Source organism: Mauremys mutica, chromosome 13 (genome assembly GCF_020497125.1).
Source record: "Mauremys mutica isolate MM-2020 ecotype Southern chromosome 13, ASM2049712v1, whole genome shotgun sequence".
NCBI lineage: Eukaryota > Metazoa > Chordata > Testudines > Geoemydidae > Mauremys > Mauremys mutica.
In genome coordinates this window covers 18,227,949-18,248,356 of record NC_059084.1, presented here as the reverse complement: position 1 = coordinate 18,248,356, position 20,408 = coordinate 18,227,949, and the positions used below count along the sequence as shown (strand labels likewise).

The 20,408-nt window shown below is 44.5% G+C and overlaps 1 protein-coding gene across 2 annotated transcripts in view; it reads left to right on the top strand.

Annotated features, from left to right (window-relative positions):
- The window catches only part of EYA2 (EYA transcriptional coactivator and phosphatase 2), a 150,692-nt gene that overhangs the window by 107,044 nt on the left and 23,240 nt on the right, over nt 1-20,408 (top strand). For both annotated transcript variants that reach the window (XM_044986041.1, XM_044986042.1), the window contains one exon: nt 13,037-13,126. In XM_044986041.1, coding sequence (XP_044841976.1) covers nt 13,037-13,126 — 90 coding nt within the window. The remainder of the gene's footprint in view (nt 1-13,036; nt 13,127-20,408) is intronic.

Here is a 20,408-nt window from a genome sequence, read left to right as displayed (position 1 = left end):
AGTTCCCTGATCTGCCATAGATGTCCTATGTGACCTTGGGCAAGTCACTAAGTCTCTCTGTGCCTCAGTTCTCCATCAGTAAAATGAGGATGATAATGCATTTAGACTGCAAGCTCTTTGGGGTAGTGAATGACTTTCACTGTGGCCTTGTCTACACTAAGATTTAAAGGTGTGATGTTACAATACGTTAGCTAACGTGTTTGAGAAATCGCAGTGTGGACAAGGCAGTGCATACTGTAATGTATGCTAAAATGGTCAAGTTAAAGTCTAGGCTGCCGTATTCCCAGCTAACCCCATCAGCTTAACACATGTTAAAGGCAGCTTGCCTTGTCTACCCAAGACTTTGCAATTATGTTAGTTAGAAAGTATTAGTCTAGTAAAGGCCTGTGTGTGTACACTGCCTAGCAGTGGAGCCCTGAATTTGGTCAGGGCCGCTAGCTATTACTGTAATACAAATAAGCAATCGATCTTTAGAACATTGCCTCTTCGGACAAAGTCACCATATCATCATGTTGTGTTCTGATATCTTGGCATTTGTACCATATTACAACTCGGTGTCAAGACATCACAATGTCAGTTCAGCCCCAAAGATGTTTCAAGATGTTTATTTTATATCTCGCAAGCCAAACTTGCAGGATTGTGGAACGTTCGTGGGGAGATCAGGACAGTCTTCTGAGAAAGGCGTGTTTAAAACTAAGCCAATCGCTACCAGAAATTGTTCTTTGCTCTTCTTACTTAGAGTTCCATGAAGAAAAACAATAGAGGCTAGACTGGAATAAACTCGCGCAAGAAGCACTTCAGCAGTTCTTAAAGATACAGACATAAAGATTGGCTTGTACTATGAGCAACTATGTTAAAATGGATTTGAAAAAATCTTACTATTTTTAGTACTGTAGTAACTTTCCATTAGACATTCACTGTAGAAAAAGATTTTAGGAGCCAAGTCAATTGTATGAAACAGATCAAAAAGAACATCTCATCTGATTTAATTCAGTGCTAGCTTTGGGATTTACTGCTGGTATTTAGGTACCTGTCAGGTGCCCTGGATAATGTTAGGAGGGTTTGTTTTGTTATTTCCGAAATCACATTAGCTGGATATACAAAAAGGCAGCTATGAATAAAAGAAATCAGGGAAGGTTTTTTTCTGTCTGGCATTTACTTTTGTCTGGCAAAGTTTACAGTGGTAGTGGTTATTAGGGCTGTTCACTCAGGCTCCACAGGATGGCTAATAAACCTGAATTTTTCAGAGTTCAGGTAAAGCAAATACATGTGTATGTGTTTCAGGGGCACTTTTAGCGTATGGAAAATGGTCATGGGATTAGCATAATAGGATCATAAAAACGGTCATACTGGGTCAGACCAAAGGTCCATCTAGCCCAGTATCCAGTCTTCCTACAGTGGCCAATGCCAGGTGTCCCAGAGGGAATGAACAGAACAGGTAATCATCAAGTGATCCATCCCCTGTCGCCCATTTGCAGCTTCTGGCAAACAGAGGCTAGGGACACCATCCTGGCTAATAGCCACTGATGGACCGCCATGAACTTTAGTTCTTTTTTTAACCTGTTATAGTCTTGGCCTTCACAACATCCTCTAGCAAGGAGTTCCACATGTTGTGCATTGTGTGAAAAAATACTCCCTTTTGTTTGTTTAAATCTGCTGCCTATTAATTTCATTAGGTGACCCCTAGTTCTTGTGTTATTAGAAGGAGTAAATAACACTTTCTCCACACCAGTCATGATTTTGTAGACCTCTATCACATCCCCCCTTAGTCGTCTCTTTTCCAAGCTGAAAAGTTCCAGTCTTATTAATCTCTCCTCATACAGAAGCCGTTCCATACCCTAATAATTTTTTTTGCCCTTTTCTGAACCTTTTCCAATTCCAATATATCTTTTTTGAGATGGGGTGACCACATCTGCACGCAGTATTCAAGATGTGGGTGTACCATGGATTTATTTAGAGGCAATATGATATTTTCTGTTGTCTTATCTATACCTTGCTTAATGATTCCCAACATTCTGTTAGTTTTTTTTGACTGCTGCTGCACATTGAGTGGATGTTTTCAGAGCACTATCCAAAATGACTTCGGGATCTCTTTCTTGAGTGGTAACAGCTAATTTAGACCCCATCATTTTATATGTATAGTTGGGATTATGTTTTCCAATGTGCATTATTTTGCGTTTATCAACATTGAATTTCATCTGCCATTTTGTTGCCCAGACACCCAGTTTTGTGAGATCCTTTTGTAGCTCTTTGCAGTCTGCTTGGGACTTAACTATCTTGAGTTTTGTATCATCTGCAAATTTTGCTACCTCACAGTATACCCCTTTTTCCAGATCATTTATGAATATGTTGAATAGGACTGGTCCCAGTACAGACCCCTGGGGGACACCACTATTCATCTCTCTCCATTCTGAAAACTGACTCTTTATTCCTACCCTTTGTTTCCTATCTTTTAACCAGTTGCCAATCCATGAGAGGGCCTTCCCTCTTATCCCATGACAGCTCATTATGCTTAAGAGCCTTTGGTGAGGGACCTTGTCAAAGGCTTTCTGAAAATCTATGTACACTGTACCCACTGGATCCCCTTGTCCATATTTGTTGACTCCCTCAAAGAATTAGTGAGGCATGATTTCCCTTTACAAAAAACATGTTGACTCTTCACCAACAAATTATGTTTCTGTTTTATTCTTTACTATTGTTTCAACCAATTTGCCCAATACTGAAGTCAGGTTTACTGGCCTGTAAGTACCAGGATCACCTCTGGAGCCCTTTTTAAAAATTGGTGTCACGTTAGCTATCCCCTAGTCATTTGGTACAGAAGCTGATTTAAATGATAGGTTACAAACTACAGTTAGTAGTTCTGCAGTTTCACATTTGAGTTCTTTCAGAACTCTTGGGTGAGTACCATCTGGTCCTGGTGACTTATTACTGTATATCTGGAGTGAAATTTTTAAGTGACTAAGTCCCATTTTCAAAAAGTCCCTTTGACTTTCAATAAGAGTTAGGCTCCTAAATCACTTTTGGGAATGGGACTTGACTCCTAAGTCACTTAAGCACTTTTGAAAATTTTACCTCCATCTTATCATAGCTCTACCATCTAGGAACCGAAATGCTTGGAGAAGACTACATCTGGCATTAGTCTAGCTCTATAAATGCCCCCCCTCCCCTGGACTTTTGAAGGATCCCCCTCCTCACAAAACTCAATATAAAGAAACACACCTACTTGCACTAGAAATAACAGAACCCATGCACACCCCTGCTGGTTACTTGTGGATGAGAAAGCCACATCCATCTCTCATATTCTGATCAGGGCATGCAACTCAACAGCCAAAGAATAAATGATTCTTACAACTAGTCTTTGTTCAAACATGTGGCCCAGCCCTCTCTTTCTCTCGCTCTTTACAACCTTCACTTTTTTATATATTTCAACCAAACAAACTGGTCCATTTTCCAGGAGTTTCCAAGTAATTAAACCCAATTAAAACCATTAAATTCTTTCTTTTAGTGACAACTTCATTATTAACAGCTAACCACAAGGAGCAGATTTAGCTTGGAAAGTCCTTGATTGTGTACTAATCCATCTCTCACCTCTGGCTGACACCTCCATCAGATAAACCCCACAGAATAGGAGTCTGATGAATACTCTTAATTAATACTTTCTTCCTTGTAGAAAAGTAATTATTTGTTCACGGCATAAACAGGTATTTGGCAGGAGCTTAAAGTCTGATTGGTTTTAAATACTAGGGTTTTTTTTTATTTGAGGAAAAAAATCTGAATTCAAGATGTGGGCTCAGAATTACATTGTCCTAACATCCAGAATGTCAGGTTAATTGGCACATATGTAAACAGAGACAAACTCAGACAACAAGCTGCCTCAATGTGTTATCCTGCATGTGTTATCAAAGCAGCCAGCTCTGCCCCTTTGCTAATGGCATGCAAGTCTGAACAATTTACCTGCAAGACAGAAGCTTGGAACTAGAGTGTTTTGGAAGCAGAAACCGAGGAGAGAATGACTTACACTTGAGAGATTGCCAGAGATTAATCTGCCTACTCACTTCCTTTTACAAGATCACCAAGAGCTATAAAGTAGGAGGTAACTGGCTCTGATGGGCCAGCCAACTGGAGGGATAGTAGCTGCAGGTGGTAACAATACATGTGTTTTTAATGCATACTTTAGGGCAAGGTGGGTGAGGTAATATCTTTTATTGGACCAACTTCCATTGGTGAGAGAGCCAAGCTTTTGAGCTTACGCAGAGCTCTTCTTTAGGCCTGGGAAAGATACTCAGTGTCACAGATAAATACAAGGTGGAACAGATTGTTTAGCATAAGTAGTTAACACATATTTCAAGGGAGCATTCAAGGTGAAATGGCCCATTAACACCTCTCCAGGCATAGGAGGGAAAGGCAAAAAACAAACAAACAAAAAAAACCCCCAAAAACTGGGGAGGTAGTTTAAGTAGGTTACAGATTATAATAAACCGTAAATCCAGTGTGTCTATTCATTCCAGGATTTTTAGTATCTTGCAAAATTATAGGAATTTAACACCCCTCACCCCCCCCACCCCGGCTCATCTTTTGAAAGTGTTGTGCAGTTTTCCTTTGAGGATGAGGACTGAGAAGTCAGATATAGAGTGATCGCTTTGTGAAAAGCGTTCACCCATAGGTGATATGCTGTTTTTTGTCTTGTATCATTTTCCTGTGTAAGTTCATTGAAGAACGTAGTGATTGTCCAGTTTCACCCACATAGTTGCTATTGGGGCATTCAGTGCACTGGATGAGGTACACCACACGTTGTGACAGAGCATGTGTGGGTCCCATGGGTCTTGAAAGGTGAGTTGTGGTGGGGTGTGTTGATCATCGTAGCTGTTGAGCTATATCTACAGGTTTTGCATCTGTTGTTCTGACAGGGTCTGGTGCTGCTTTGAGGTGGTGTGTCCAGGTCTGCAGGTAGCTTCAAACAAGCCCACAACCTCTGTAGTTACCTGCATTAGCTGATAAGTGTTGTTTTATATTCAAGTAATCCACTAGTCTTAATAATAATTCATTGTTAGTAACTTAACTGTATATCTAATAAAGTCCATTGTTAACCTGCCCCTGGAAATTTCCACTACATGCATCCGACGAAGCGGGTATTCACCCACGAAAGCTCATGCTCCAAAACGTCTGTTAGTCTATAAGGTGCCACAGGACTCTTTGCTGCTTATACAGAACATATATACAGGTCAATCTATCAGTCTAACCTAAAACCAACTACCTCCTCAGATTATCAGCTCCCACACTCTGAAGAGTCTGTTCATTCTCTTAAAATAACACCACAATCACTAAGAAGAAACTTCACCCTGATGGACTGAGCATGTTTTGCCTTCCTCTGAAGCTGTGCTAGCCCTGAAACTGGATAGATCATTGGTCTTCTCCAGTATGGCTGCTCTTATAGCAAGAGATCAAAACATAATTCCCCCAGAGCAATGGAGCCAGATCCTAGGAGGTTCTGGATGCCTTTAGTCCAATAGGAATAGCGGGTGCAAGGCATCTCACAGCATCAGGCACCTGACTTGAACTGTGCAGTAGCATGTAATCCTGAAGCCCTTCTTGGCTAGAAATGACAGCGATGCCTGAGCACATCACAAGCAGACAGTTTTAATGTCACTCACCAGTTCAAATACTATCAGTCCAAATCTTTGTAGAAAAAGTTATGTCTTTCCATTTTTGGCAGCCCACCTTGCTCATGGAGAAGGAGTTGGAGATTTTCCTGCCCATGAAGAAATATACTGAAGCAATGTGTTTGACAGCAGGAGTGTAAAAAACCTCTCTATTCTTTACAAGCTAAGCGCTCAGGTGTGCCCAGCCCAGGCAGGAGAGCAAGGTGAGGTAAGGGTGCAAGGGTCTTCCCTCCTGCATTAGATGGGCACAGCTTCAGTCCTTGTATTGTACTTCCCAGTGCACAAGGGACTGTTCCAAACTGATGCTGCTGTATGCGTTATGCTAGCCTCTCCAGTCCCATGGGAAGGAGCAGGTGTTACATCCAATGGTGGCACAGCAGCTGACATCCCTAGGGGCTCCTGGATCATCTCTTAGTGCCACAAGTGAACCTCACAGGTAATTGAGCGAGGCTGTTTAATTATACCACATTAGGAAGTGCCAGGCCAGTAGCTGTGTATGGCTGAGGTGAGGTGACACATTCAGGGATGGATTGTGATAGCCTAGCATTTATGTATAAGGGGTTTATTTCTTGTTTTCTCTCCCACCTTCTCATTGTTCTTCTTTGCTGAAGCATAACCAAAGATTAGTAAAAAGGTAGGACTTCACTCTTCTAATGTTACTAAACAAACACTCAGGGCTTGTATTTCCCATTTAATTCATTTTCAGTGTGAGGACTGGTTGATGGGAGGAGATTCATTTTCTAGCAGTCCGAGGGTCCAGTCTCCCCAGTGGGTTCCTGTGCAAAGTGAAAGTATCACTTTGAACTGGGCAATTTGGGTTAATTGTTCTCAGTGCACACGAGCATAACACACTGGGGAAGAAACAGATCCCTGAGAGTTATAGGGCTCAGCATTCCAGAGTATTAGGGCAACTTTGCACTCCTCTGCCGATACAAAGCTGCCCGAAAGCTGTCTTAGCCAGCTACTAGAGCATCTCCCTACAGCCTGAGGGGATCCTCAGGTAACGCAGAGCCACTGTAGTGGCTTTTATGATACCTGCTCTCCCAAAACCAGCGCTCCCTTCTGCCTGGCCGATTACTGGCTGCTGGAACAGCTCTTTAGGCTTGGGGACAGTCAGCATAAAAGGAGAGCAGGACTGAGTCCAGTACTCAGCCTGTCCTGGTAGGAAGGGAGTGCAAAGAGAAAGCTGGCTGTGGAGCAAAGTCTCCATATGACAATTACTGTGGGCCTTAAGTCTGTCTTTGTGTGCTGATACCTGTATTGACATCAGCTTCAAACTATTTACATAGGCTTACATGGGTCTCAAACAATTGTATCTGGACACCGATTTTGTGTCCTACCCTAGACATATCTGCTTGATACTGAGCTGACAGTGCTTCCAACTTGTTCAAAGTGATCTTCCAGAAAGTCAAGTCCTCCCAGAGAGGAGGACAGAGTCTGTCCTGCCTTCAGATATTGAACGTTCTTATTTCTGGATGAATTCAAATCCATGCATCTACATGTAAAAACAGTATCTAGTATAATGATACCACAGCCTTGGTTGGTGCTTCTGGACACAAACACATATAATAAATAATACTGGAAGTGCTGATTTTCCTGTTTAACTTTGTCAGGCTGTTTAAGACTTGGAAAATAATCCCACTGTAGAGGAAGTGTCCATACAGAGCTATGCATTAGTGCCAAATTATTTCCCCAAATGACTTCCCCTTTTTTCTGTTTTTATTTTCATTCCATCACACTCTCTATCTCAAGGGAAAGATTTTTTCTCCTCTGCAATTTAATCTACATATTGTTTTGGTTTAAAAGAAAGTGAACTTCATACACTGCTATGCACAAACATTCCCCACTCCACTTTGGCCATCGATACCAGTAAAGCTGCAAACAGACCCAAAGAAAAGAACCGAATGAAAGATACCGAACAATGAGATATGCTAAAAAAGGTTTAAAAGGCAACGGCCCTTGGTATATAGAAGAAATAAATTGCTTCATTAAAACAAAAAATTGATTCCTTCCTAGCAACGTCTTTCTTCAAAAACAGGTCGCTTGATGTAACTCTGAGTGTCTTGAACCCAGGCCTTTTGAAAATGGGAGGCCCTGGTCTGTCCACTTTTCAGGACAGGCCCTGACCCCCTACCCCTCTTCTTCCACCTGAGGCCCCGCCCCCCGACCAGGCTGGAAGCTGGAGCCAGGCCGAGGTAAGAACTAGCTGGGGGGCCCGGACAGCTGTGGAGAGCCATGGACCCTCCACCTGACCTAGGTGGGGGTCCCAAGAGCAGCCCCTGGCCATGTCCCCACCCCCCCAGGGCAGGCAGATGGTCCAGGGTTCCCCACAGCGGCCCAGGCCCACTGGGTTGCTCTTACCTGGGCCCAACTGCTGCTCTTTGGACCCCGAGGCTCTGCCTCTATCCAGGCTGGAAGATGAAGTTGGGCCAAGGTAAGAGCCATCCAGAGAACCCAGGCAGCTGTGGGGAGCCCTGAACTCTCCACCTACCCTGGGTGAGGGGCCATGGAAGATGGGGACATGGGCTCTCGGGCCCCCCACTCAGGGCAAGTGGAGGGTCCTGGGCAGCTGTTACCCTGGCCAGGCTCCGGCTTCTGGCCTGGGGGCAGGGCCTCAGAGGGAAGAGGAAGAGCAGAGCCATGGAGGGGGCAGGGCCTCATGGCCCCCGACTTTTACGAAGGATCTGGCGCCCCCGCCCCAGAGGCAGCCATCACCTAGCAGCTTGTACCAACAGGGAGTGTGGGCTGATGGATCCTAGTTCAAAATGGAGGCACTGCCCATAAAGCTTCTGATTGGAGGAGACATCCGGCCTCTCCAGTTGGCTCAGACTTGCTATTTAAGCCAGAAGGAGGCAAAGAAGTTGTCTGAGGACCTAGATGAATTCCTGCCTAGCTGCTGCATTGGACCTTGTCTGACTCCTGCCTTCCTGGCCTACTCCTGGATCCCGCCTTGTACCAGATCCCTGGTTCTGCACCCCCACCCCTGGCTGCTGACTCCAGATCTGACCCTTGGCTTGACTCCTGACTCTGTCTCCAACCCCTGCCTCTGGATCCAGGTGCCTGTCTCCTGCTCTGACCACTAGGCATGACCACCAGATAAGACTGCCTATGTGCTAGTCCATGATAATAAAATTCAGTTCAGTGTTATTCACATAGGGCAGGTCTACACTAAGGGCGGGGGTCGAACTAGGGTACACAAGTTCAGCTACGTGAATAGCGTAGCTGAACTCGAAGTACCCTAGTTCGAACTACTTACCCGCCCAGACGCCGCGGATCAAAGTCCGTGGCTCCAAGGTCGACTCCGCCACCGCCGTTTGCAGTGGTGGAGTACCGGAGTCGACCGGAGCGCGCGGGGAGTTCGAACTATCGCGTCCAGATTAGACGCGATAGTTCGAACTCCGAGAAGTCGAACTCACCGCGTCGACCCGGCAGGTAAGTGTAGACTAGCCCATAGAGTTTTTATGATAGCCAAAACACATACACAAAATATTAAGTAAAGCCTCCCAAGCACCAGTATGCTTAAGAGAATTAACGTGCTCTAACTTGTGTCACTATGTGATGGCGCCATGTACGCTGATGATTTCCTCTGATTTCAACCATTGGTGGTACCAACCTAGGTACATGCATTGATGTGAACTCCCAGAGTAGGCAGGCAATGCCCTTTTTAAGGCACGATTTGCAACAGTGTGTCTTACCCCAGTTTCAAGCAGAGGTAAAGTTGCATTGAGGCAGATCGCAGCTTATAGCAGGTGTGATGTCCCAATCCTCAAACCCAGGCCTGTGAGTTCCCAGAGAGCCACCGCATCCTGGCCACCACCTGATGTCAGCTGAAACCTGGTGGGCCAAGGAGCTAGCAGAACTACAGCCTCAGACAAGGCACTACCCACAGGAGTCCTGACTGGAGGATCGCCTGGCTTCACCAGTTGGTCCAACCATGCTATTTAAGACAGAGGGAGGCACAGGAAATTTGTTTGAGCAACTTGGTGATTGCCTGTTGCTGCTGTGTTGGACCCTACTGGTGCCTGTATTCAATCCTGTTCCTGATTCCTACTCTGCTCCTTACCCCTGCCCTTGCTCCATGCCTGATCCTTTCTTCTTCTCCAGTTCCTGCCTTTATGCCTCACTTCTGACAATCATTTACCAGTCCTGGCTCTTACTTGTGACTCTGGCTTGACTCTTGGTATCTGATCCCATTCCTGACCCTCAGCTTTGATTCCTGGTTCTGACTCTGGCTTTGGTAATTAGCAGTTGACTCTGGTGTTAATCCTCAACTCTTGCCTGCTGCATCCATGAGACCTATATCCTGGTCATTAACAGCAGGTTTGCTAGTCTGTGTTAGGATTTCACATGGCGGTGGCTACTCCAGTAGCCGAAATCAACAGCATAGACATAGCTCTTACTCTGATCCTTGATCCCCATACATAAATATTCTCAGAGATAAATTGTTGCACTGACATGAAATAAACAAATACTTAAATGTAAGACTTGCAGGTGAGTGACTTTAGACTTCTGATGACAACATTGTGGATCGGGAGTGTTCAAGGAGAAGCTTTTGATTTTTACTTTCCACCCAATAGGAGAAAGTGCCGTTCTCTCCAGGGCAGTGGTAAGCATGTTCAAGCATGAGTGATGGAGCTTTTCTTTAGTTTAGTGCAGTCCCTATGAGTCATCCATAAAGCTGAAACCACAGCCATTGTCCTCTAATTAAAGAGCTACACCAAGAATGCGTAATAATTAGGTTACTGTGTGATACACCATCCGTGTCAACAGCATCTGCCACAAAGGTTGATTGAAACATACTCAGCCTCCAAACATTGTGTTCCCTGGTAGACCTCCCAAACTAATTCATTACTGACCTCACCATGCAATAACATGACTCCACAGAAATCTGCAGAAAATTAGGGCAAAGTCCACATATAAATCTGTACTGTCTTAGCAGGACTTGTAACTTCAGTGGGAGAAAACCGCATATGTACACTGAAGGCACACAAAGATGAGAGATCCCTGACCTAATAAAGATGAATGACAAATGAAAGCCTGTGGAAACTCTCCTTTTTCAAGCTCTCTGTTGCTGTTTAACTTGATCAGGCAAAATCCGTTTGAGCGAGGAGGGTGTTTACCAAATTAACAACAAAGTATTTTTGTTTGTGTCACAGAAATATTTATTTAGTGATTAAGAAAATAATTTTCACATGAATAGCACTTAAGACTCTTCTATGTCATGTTTGTTCCTGTTATTTCACACTGGGCTTGGAGCAGCAAGTTAATTATTTGGGGCTGAAGGTCTGTGTGTGGGAAGTTGTGACATGGAAAATGACAGAATTGTATTTAATATTGTGGAGAGCTAGGTTGAGGTATAGGTCACAGCAGATTCCTAAGGAGCAATGTGGAGCAACAAATCACAGAAGAGGCTGTGTCAGGTGCTCGTTTGTCAGTTTTGAACTCATAAACTAAGGAGTTATCAGGAGTTATACATTCCCAACAAGTGGAGAGCAGGTCCCATACAGTGGGACTGCTTATCTGATGAGAAGAGCTTCCTTCCAACGCTGCTTTAAAATTAATGATATGAAAAATAAGTGATTATCTTATTTCATTTAATTTTGTTTTGGTAACATTTACTGTTTTCCAAGTGGTAGAATGGTGTGACCAGGAGGAATTCTACTCTTATGTGTACAGTGCTCTGATTGTACAAAGCACTGCATAGAAATAAAATAGACATGGTCCCTGCCCCTAGGAGTTTACAATCTAAGGGTTGATATGATGCGATGAATGAAAGCAACAAAGTTGGGGAACTAGGAGGATGAAGGTTATAACAGTTCCACAGGAGGCACAGTTCTGCTGTAGTTGAACTCAGTGGAGGTTTTGCCACTGGTTTCATTGGTGGCAGGATCAGGGCATGGGATATGTACATTTATGTGGACTTCTTGATAACTCTCTGTGTGTAATTTTCACTGATATAAATTTGTTTTGTAAAAGCTGGAGGTGTTGTGACCTGTGGCTAGGGAACTTGAGCTTTTCCTCTGTAAAGCACTTTGAGATCTGAAGTGCTGTACAAGAGCTAAGCATTACTGATATTTGAAGTGATCAGAAAAAAACCAAACATCTTAGGGCTGGTCAAACTGGAGTATGCAGTGTCTGAGGCATATTGCTATTTCTAACACACAGCATAAGAAGTCTGGTTTACACATGTGTTTTTATAGTTAGACCAGTACAGACTGTAGTGTGGATGCAGTTAGACCAGTAGAAAGATGTTTCCTGTATGGGAATAACTCTACCCGGAAGCACACTTACACTGATATAACTGTGTCTGCACTAGGGGGTTTAACTGTACTGGGATAGTTAAAGTAGTACAGGCCTAAAAGAAGTAGATGAGGCCTAAAAGAAACACTTAGTCTGTTCACCCCACTACAGTTGGTGGGCATTTCAAGAATAGAACTGAGGATATAAGAACTTCACTTCAGAGTTAACCTTGGCTTTTACCATATTTTAGCCCTCCCCCCCTTTCCCTTCTTTTTCCCCATTCACACACATACAAACCTTTTACTCAGGTTTGGCAGTGCCTTGACCTGGCCGGAAGTGTGAGTTAAAACCCAGGCTACACTTTAACTGAGGCTAGAACTCACCCATTTGTAGTGAGGATGCAGGCTAAATCACTCAAGTGCAGAAAGTCCTCCAGTGTCCTTCCCACAATTCCCGCAAAGTACAAACAAGTTCTTCCACACAATTGAGGTGGAAAAGAATCTTAGAGTATCTCAGCAAAGAACCATGGGATATACCCCCAGACACACATGAGTAAACGTAGAAACAGTGAGGACACAGTGATGCAAGTATGGCTTTGCTGTGGGGATGCTCATATCCAGGCTAGCCTAACTCAGGTGCCAATCACCCAGGTTAACTGTGCAGTGAAGACATTTTCTTGATTGAATGATGTGAATATGCCCTGCAGAGAAAGGAGTCTGACTTTATGGATAGAGCAGGGGAGCTGGAAGTCAGAACTCCCGGGTTCTGTTCACTGACTTGTTATTTGACCTTAGATAAGTCACATTTACAAGTAAAATGAGGAGCAATACTGACCTCCCATGTGAGCCCAGAAGCTTAAAGTTTTTAAAGCTTCCTGTTGTCCTCATCTGAAATGTGCTAAGTGCGGAGCGTTAATGTTCAAAGGGAGCTGCAAGCATCACCAAAGGACAAAGTTCAACCATATACCAGAGTAAAATTTGAGGGTAGAAACCTATGATAAATATATTTGAGAAGTAAATGACATTAATGGCTGCACGAGTAGGACAGGTCCCAGATTCACTCCCAATAGCCAGAAATCAGGGGAAGAGGATGATTAAAATGACTAAAGACCACACACATTTTTTTCTTTCGAACAGGACACCACCACGTCTGTGCGGATAGGTCTTATGATGGAAGAAATGATCTTCAACCTTGCAGATACACATCTGTTCTTTAATGACCTGGAGGTATGTAACTGCATATTTTATTTAACATCTTCCTATTTAATCATCTGTGTCTGGTTTAGAATCCCTTGGTTTTCTGGTCCTGAAACTTTCATTACTGACCCAAAGAAGTGGGCCTAAGATGGCTCATTGGAAGCATACCTTGGCACATCTCTCTGACAACTTTGCTTTGCTAAAGCTTTAAAAAAACAACAACAGAGTAACAGTGATGTCTATTGGTAGTTTTACTAAATGTAATAATGGGGACAATGTTGTTTGTCCTTCTGAAATTTGTGATTTCATAATTTCATTAACTAAATTAGCACAGATCTTATGGGGGTTTAAGGTTTACAGTTAGTTCTGAGCCAGTACAGAAGCTGTTGAAATGGTCTCTGTTCCTCTACAAGCTCTATTCTGCACACACACAAGATAAAATGAAGAGCTCCTGACTGTCAAACTCATGGCACGAATGAGAGCATGTGTGCATCTTTGCACTAACGCCAGAAAGTCTTCCCCAACTGAGGAAATGCCAGCTCTGATGATGAAGCATTAGGTAAAAATATACCATCACTGATGTAAAACACACCAAAGGCCATTTAGAACATGTGCTGAAGCTCCAGAAAAGATAGCATATGTACAGCTGAGCAACTAGCTATGGAGTGTTGATGAAAAGCTTTTTGAGCTTATAACCATCCCATCATAAGGAATGGGTCTAAATGAGTTTCATAATAATTTTTGTCCAGGGTTTTCTAAGGTCGGACAACATTTCTTTGAAAGGAATGAGTTAGAATTCTCTTCAGGTGCTTTGGGCACAATACACTCAGGAAATTGCTTGGAATGGTCTAGGGGAAAAGACATCAGTTCTGTGCCTGCATCTCGTGGGCAGAGATCCCTCCTCAGTCTGTTTATTCATTTGGAAAAGTAAGAATTTAACTGTTCCAGAGCCTGCCTGAAATGGGCCCCATGAGGGCTTCTAATTCCTTTGTCCTTCACTTCTCAGCTGTATTGAATTGCTATGTGGGTTACAAGGAGTTAAAACTTTCCTAGTACTGCTCTCTATAGAAATTGGGACTTCACTTGCTAAGAATTTTCATTTCCCTTTTAAGACAAATGGTCTGTAGCACCTGAACTGACATTTCCTTCCTCTCCCAGCTTTCCAAAGAAGTGTTTAGTGATGGGGATACATAAAGTGTGAAGTGAAAATCTTTCATGGAGAAAAAGAGGAAGAAACTATTTAAGGCACTAAATTAAAAGTGATAATATTTAGCACATACCCAACACTCTTCATCCGAGGTGGGTAGATGGTGTTAACTCCATTTCACATGTGTGGAAACTGAGGCAGGGGGAAGCGATTTGTCCAAGCTTACACTGCAGCAGCACCATGCTCATTCCACTAGATCTGTACCACAGCTGTGTAAGATTAAAACTTGCACATCATTACATTTGAGAACATTTTCCCCCTTGTTTACTTATCTTTCAAGACCTGAATTCAGTTGATGGTTTGCCAAGCACCTCAGAGCAGGGTGAGGAGTGTCACTGCCTCCACAGTTACAAATGTCAGTTGAGGATTTCAGCTGCTGCGAGCAGAACAGAATCCTTAGCTCAGGTCTTAGCAGGTGAAAAATTCTTAAATTCACCTATAACTACTGGAAGAAGGTTTATTTAAAGTGACCCAGGATTTGGGATTTTCAGTCTTAGCTTCTGGTGCCTTAATGAAGGGCTATCAGAAAAATTTCTAGAATTAGACTGTAGTCCTTGCAAGACCTGACACACTGTGTGACCTAGTGGATAAGTTTCTGCCTCTCTCTGCCTCAGTTTTCCCATCTGTAAATGGAGATGATGATGATGACAGCATCCTTCTACCTCAGACAGGTAGAGTGAGTAATTAATTAATATCTCCATAGCCCCTGTGAAGGTGAAGAGGACTACGTAAGTGTTAAGATTACGTCTACACTATGGAGACGATACCACCATAGCTATGCTGGCATAGCCCTGTTGCGTAGACGCAGCCTACACCAACAGAAGGGTGTAGGAACACCACCTCCCTGAAAGAAGTTAATTGTGTTGACAGAACTCCACTCCCATCAACATAGTTGTGTCTACACGGGGGGTTATGTTGGCATAGCTACCTTGGTCAGAGGTGTGTGTTTTTTCACGCCACTGATTGATATAGCTATGTCAATATAACTTTTCAGTGTAGACCAGGCCTAAGTAAAACCATTCCCTGGAGTACTGTTCTGTCACCGATAAGTTTGTCCACATTAGTCACAACTTGCTGGTTCCAGGTTAAATTCACAAAGAGGGAAGTATTCTGTGGTTCTTTTTGTCACTATACATGCTGATGCATAAACCTCAAAAAGGTCCGATTTGGTATTAAGAAATTCACAAAGACTCTAGCTGCTTCCCTCTCCAAACAATCCAAGCCCACTGGAGCAGCAAACCTGTGCTGTTAAAAACCTTCAACTTGATTCTTGGGCTTATGGGGTAATTTTATGTTATCTGAGCCAGTTTGGCACATCCATAGCAAAATTGTGTGAGCATGGGATATAGGTGTACTGGTGAAAAGAAATGATTTTACTGATTTCTATAGCACTTGTCAGTCTGACTGCTTTATTTCAGAAATGTAACACACAAGAACAACAAAATAAAAAACTGAATAAATGGGTCCTTCATCATGGCTTTGATGGACCTGTCAGTGGGAGTGAATAGCAGTACAAGAGCCTTCAGCAGAGAAGGTCTGACTGCAGGACATGAATTGTTCAGAACCCAGTTCTGAGAACAGTTACCGCCAGCTAACCTTAATTACCCAAAGAGGATTTGAGGTGAGAGACAGGCTTATCAGACAACTCTGAAGATTGTTGTCAACAAATATCTGTAGTACAGCTGGTTGGAAAGCAGTAGGTGTTTTCCATGAAATTTTATTTTCTTCCCATAAACTTTTTGCAGAATTTTCCCAGTTGTCTAAATGAAAAACATCCTCAGTTTTGGGGGGGAAAGAGGGAGCATTAGACTTTTCACTGAAAAACTGAAATGTTCAGAAGAAAAGAAAACTTTCCACAAAAATGTTTGCCTTGCCCTCCTCCCGTCCCCCCTCAAGAAAGCAACACAAAAATGTCAACTACCTTTATTCACTAGCCATGCTGCTCCTGTATCTTAGATGATAAATTAATGACTTTCAGGCCAGAGTATTCGCAGAATGATAGCTGAGGATTGTATGGGCACCAACTGTTGGGCTTGACAGAGATACAATGAACAATATTCTATTAAAAAAAAAAAGAGACAAGCAGAAAAACAAGCATAGAAACTGACTCAGGTTTAGATCTACTGAGATTACAGTATACAGCAGCACCATCAAGTGGCATAATGGTGCCCTGAGCAGGGCTCAGTAAGCTAAATCCAGACTGTGGTACAATGCTGAAACTGCCCGTGGGGCTGCCCTGCATTCAAGCATATACAGAAGAGAAGCTTGTATTAGGAACAAGAAAACTGCAGGGAGGTGAATGTGATGTCTGATACTGTTAAACCCCAGAGCAAGAGAACTTGTGTTCAGACCAGTCATTTTAAGCACAGCTGCCTTCATTTCTGCACAGCTGTAAAAGGCCAGAGGAACTGAAACTAACCATTTATTTGAGCCAGCCCTAAGGCAAACGAAGAAACTGAGGGACTTTAAAACATTAGTGGTAGTACAATGTCCACAAAGAGCATCTATTTATTTCCAGGAAGGCAATGGCACAGCAAAGCTTCTGACTGCCCTATTTTCCCTGCAGTCAGCTGCAGGACTTGCATACGGATGTTGTACTGGAACCACAGATATTATCAGATCACAGAGAGAGAATTCAGACTAGTGTGTTGTATACACTCACCCCATCCTCTTTCCTTGCAAGGTGAGTTTGTTGGAACAGTGGTTCCCAGCTATTGGTGAATATACCTGTAATAGCTGCTCCAGGATTTTTTGATGCTGGGTACATTCCTTGTCTCCCGTTATCCCCTTGCACGAAGGTCCCCTCCATCTACAACCTTCCTGCCTAGCTTTATATTCAACTAGCAGTTCAGGCTGAGAGCTGAGCCTCCAAATGCTGCTGCTGTGCTCACCTTCCAAACAATTGCACACATTATATGCTGCTATAGCAGTTGAGTCTATTCTCACACATTCAGGCATGGAGGCTGGAGTGCTCCAAGCTCTGAAGGTTCTACCATCTGCAGCTGAACAGGAGATCGGCAATAGCAGTAAACCAGGCTCTGCCCAGTGGGTGGATGCCAGTTTGTCATTAGAGTTACCCCATGTGACTTCAAGAGGTTTCTGATTGATCTATACAAGGCCTTTTTACTAGTTTACTAGTGGTTTCCCAGGAGAAGGGCCGGATTAACTCTCCTGTGGGCCCAGGGCTATTAGATTTTGTGGGGCCCCTGGGGGTTTGGAGTGGGCTCAGGGCTGGGGCAGGGGGTTGGAGTGCGGAGTCTGGGAGGGAGTTTGGGTGCAGGAGGGGGATTTGGGCTGGGGTAGGGGGTTGGGATGCAGGAGGGTGTGTGGGGCGTAGGCTTCAGCCAGGAGGCACTTACCTCGGATGGCTCCTGGTTAGGATCCCTGCCTACCCTGGCTCCGCGCTGCTCTGCTCCCTGAAGTGGCCGGCATGTCCGGCCCCAAGGCAGAGGGGCCAGGCTGCTCTGCAAGGTGCACGCTGCCCGTGCCCACAGGCGCCGCTCGCACAGCTCCCATTGGCCACAGTACCTGGCCAATAGGAGCTGCAGAGCTGGCGCTGGGGGCGGGGGCAGCACGCAGGGATTCCCTGAATGCCCCTCGCCTAGGGGCTGCAGGAGCACATCAGTGAGCCAGTGCTTGTGGCTCCAGCCCTGGGGCGGGGGCACCGAGGCTTGGGGATCGGTGTCCGGCCTGGGGCGTGGAGACTTGCCACGGGGCGGATGAAAAGGAGTAGCGGGCTGCATCCGGCTCGTTGGCCTGTGGGGCCCCCCTTAACCTGAGGCCCTGGGCTGCAGCCCCTAAAGCCCCTGCATTAATCCAGCCTGCCCAGGAGGAATAGGAGCTAGTGAGTTAGACACTGGTTAACATCCATTTTATGAGCTTCCCTCAAATGAAGGTCTTTGTTTGTGTGTTTTTGTTTTATTCAGTTACAGCTCAGTACCCATACACTGTGTATGGAATGCTTGTCTCTAACCCAAAGGCATTAGAAAGGAAATTTTGCCCCAAGATATAATTTTGCATTTCAATTATGGCATTCTTCCAAGATGGTGATCACTTTAAAAGAAATGCCCGAAGACCAAGCTTAGATTGTTTGAATTAGACTGTGAAATCCTGTGATTCCAAGGGCTGTCTAAAGCAGCACGCTGTATAAGTAACCACTTTATAATTCACACACGGCACTCCTGGAACTAGAATTGGGTGTGTCTGTCATTTGCATACTCATTTCCATTATCAGCAGGTTTTCACTGATTTCAATGCACTAACAAGGCACAATAGAAGATTAATTTAAATTTTATTAGAACATTGGCTCTTTGTGGCAACTAATCCCTGTGACAGCATAAAATGACTCTTTTAAATGGCAGGCAGTTGATATATTTGTGTCCATGCTTGATAAGGTCCCAATTCATTGGTTACCTTACCAAGAAAAGACTGTGAAGTGAGGTATATTTAAAAGTAAATAAAATGACAGCAAAGACCAGCTGGCAATTTGAGGGTTAAAGCAGCAGGAAGAGGATAAGATACCCCCTGCTATTTACTGTGTATTTTGTGTTACAGTAGCGCCCAGCGGCTCCAAGTGAGATCAAGGCCTGTTTGTGTTAGGCACTGTACAAACACTTCCCTGCCCTGAAGAGTTTATAATCTAAGTAGACATGGCACTCACAGGAAGAGCTTTATCCCCATTTAATAGATGGGAACTGTTTATGCTATAAGCTGCAGTTTTCAGGGCTGCAGTGGAAGCTGAGGGTGCTGGCTGTAGGTGATAGCGTGTCACCTATTAAAGCACTCCCAGAGGATGCATGATGAGAGAAAAACATTTGTGAAGCATTGCAGTGAGGCTGAAAACTTTCCACAGCCCAATTAGCACTTGTGCAGATCATCTGCAACCAGATTAGGATGCGGCTTCCTAAACGCTTAATTCACAGTTTGAATCAGATGTCTGGGGGACGACGCCTTCTGCTTACACCAAAGCTAGCCTGCTCATAGACGAGAATGACTGCTTGGCTGATACACAATTGTGTGACATTTGAGTTAAACATTTTGACAAAGCTGGAGGGAACAGCAGTGTTGTCCTCTTAGGGGATGTGCTGCCAACTTGTCTAAGGAAATACTAAGCAGTCTAAGGGCTTGGCTACACTTACAAATTTGCAGCGCTGCAGCAGGGTGTGAAAACACACCCTCTCCAGCGCTGCAAATTGCGGCGCTGCAAAGCGCCAGTGTGGTCAAAGCCCCAGCGCTGGGAGCGCGGCTCCCAGCGCTGTCCGTTATTCCCCACAGGGAGGCTGGGAGCTTTCTCCCAGCGCTGGTGCTTTGACTACACTTAGCGCTTCAAAGCGCTGCCGCGGCAGCGCTACCGCAGCAGCGCTTTGAAGTGTAAGTGTAGCCAAAGCCTAATTTTTTTGTAATTCTCTCACATGAAAAATGAACAAAGCCAAGAGGGCCTTTTAGGGAGATTTTAGGGAGATATTACTGGAAAAATAATTCACCCATTTTTTTTATTAGCTGCAAACAGCTCAAGAGTTTAAGTTGCCTGGAGCCACCAAACTTCCACTGTTTTACCATGGAGGAGCTGAATTCTTAGCATTTTGCCTGTGGAACTTGGACTTTGTTGGCTGAGCTGAGCATGTGACAGTGGCAGTGGATCAAAAACATTGACCAATCAGGAGGGTCCCAAAGACAAAAATCCCAGAACTCCATCCCCTTGGAGAGAGAAGTTACTCAAAGGCTCTGCCAATAGCTGTTTCTAGAGCCTGATTTAATAGCTGCACCAACTGGATACAGTATACAGCTCTTTATAGCAGTGTTCTCAAGCTGGGGTTGCCGCTTCTGTAGGGAAAGCCCCTGGCGGGTCGGGCTGGTTTGTTTACCTGCCCCATCCGCAGGTCCGGCCGATTGCAGCTCCCACTGGCCGCGCGGTTAGCCGCTGCAGGCAATGGGAGCTGCTGGAAGCGGCAGCCAGTATGTCCCTCGGCCCGTGCCGCTTCCAGCAGCCCCTTGTGCAGGGAAAGCCCCTGGCAGGCTGGGCCAGTTTGTTTATCTGCCCTGTCCGCAGGTCCAGCCGATCGCGGCTCCCACTGGCCGCGGTTTGCTGCTCCGGGCCAATGGGGG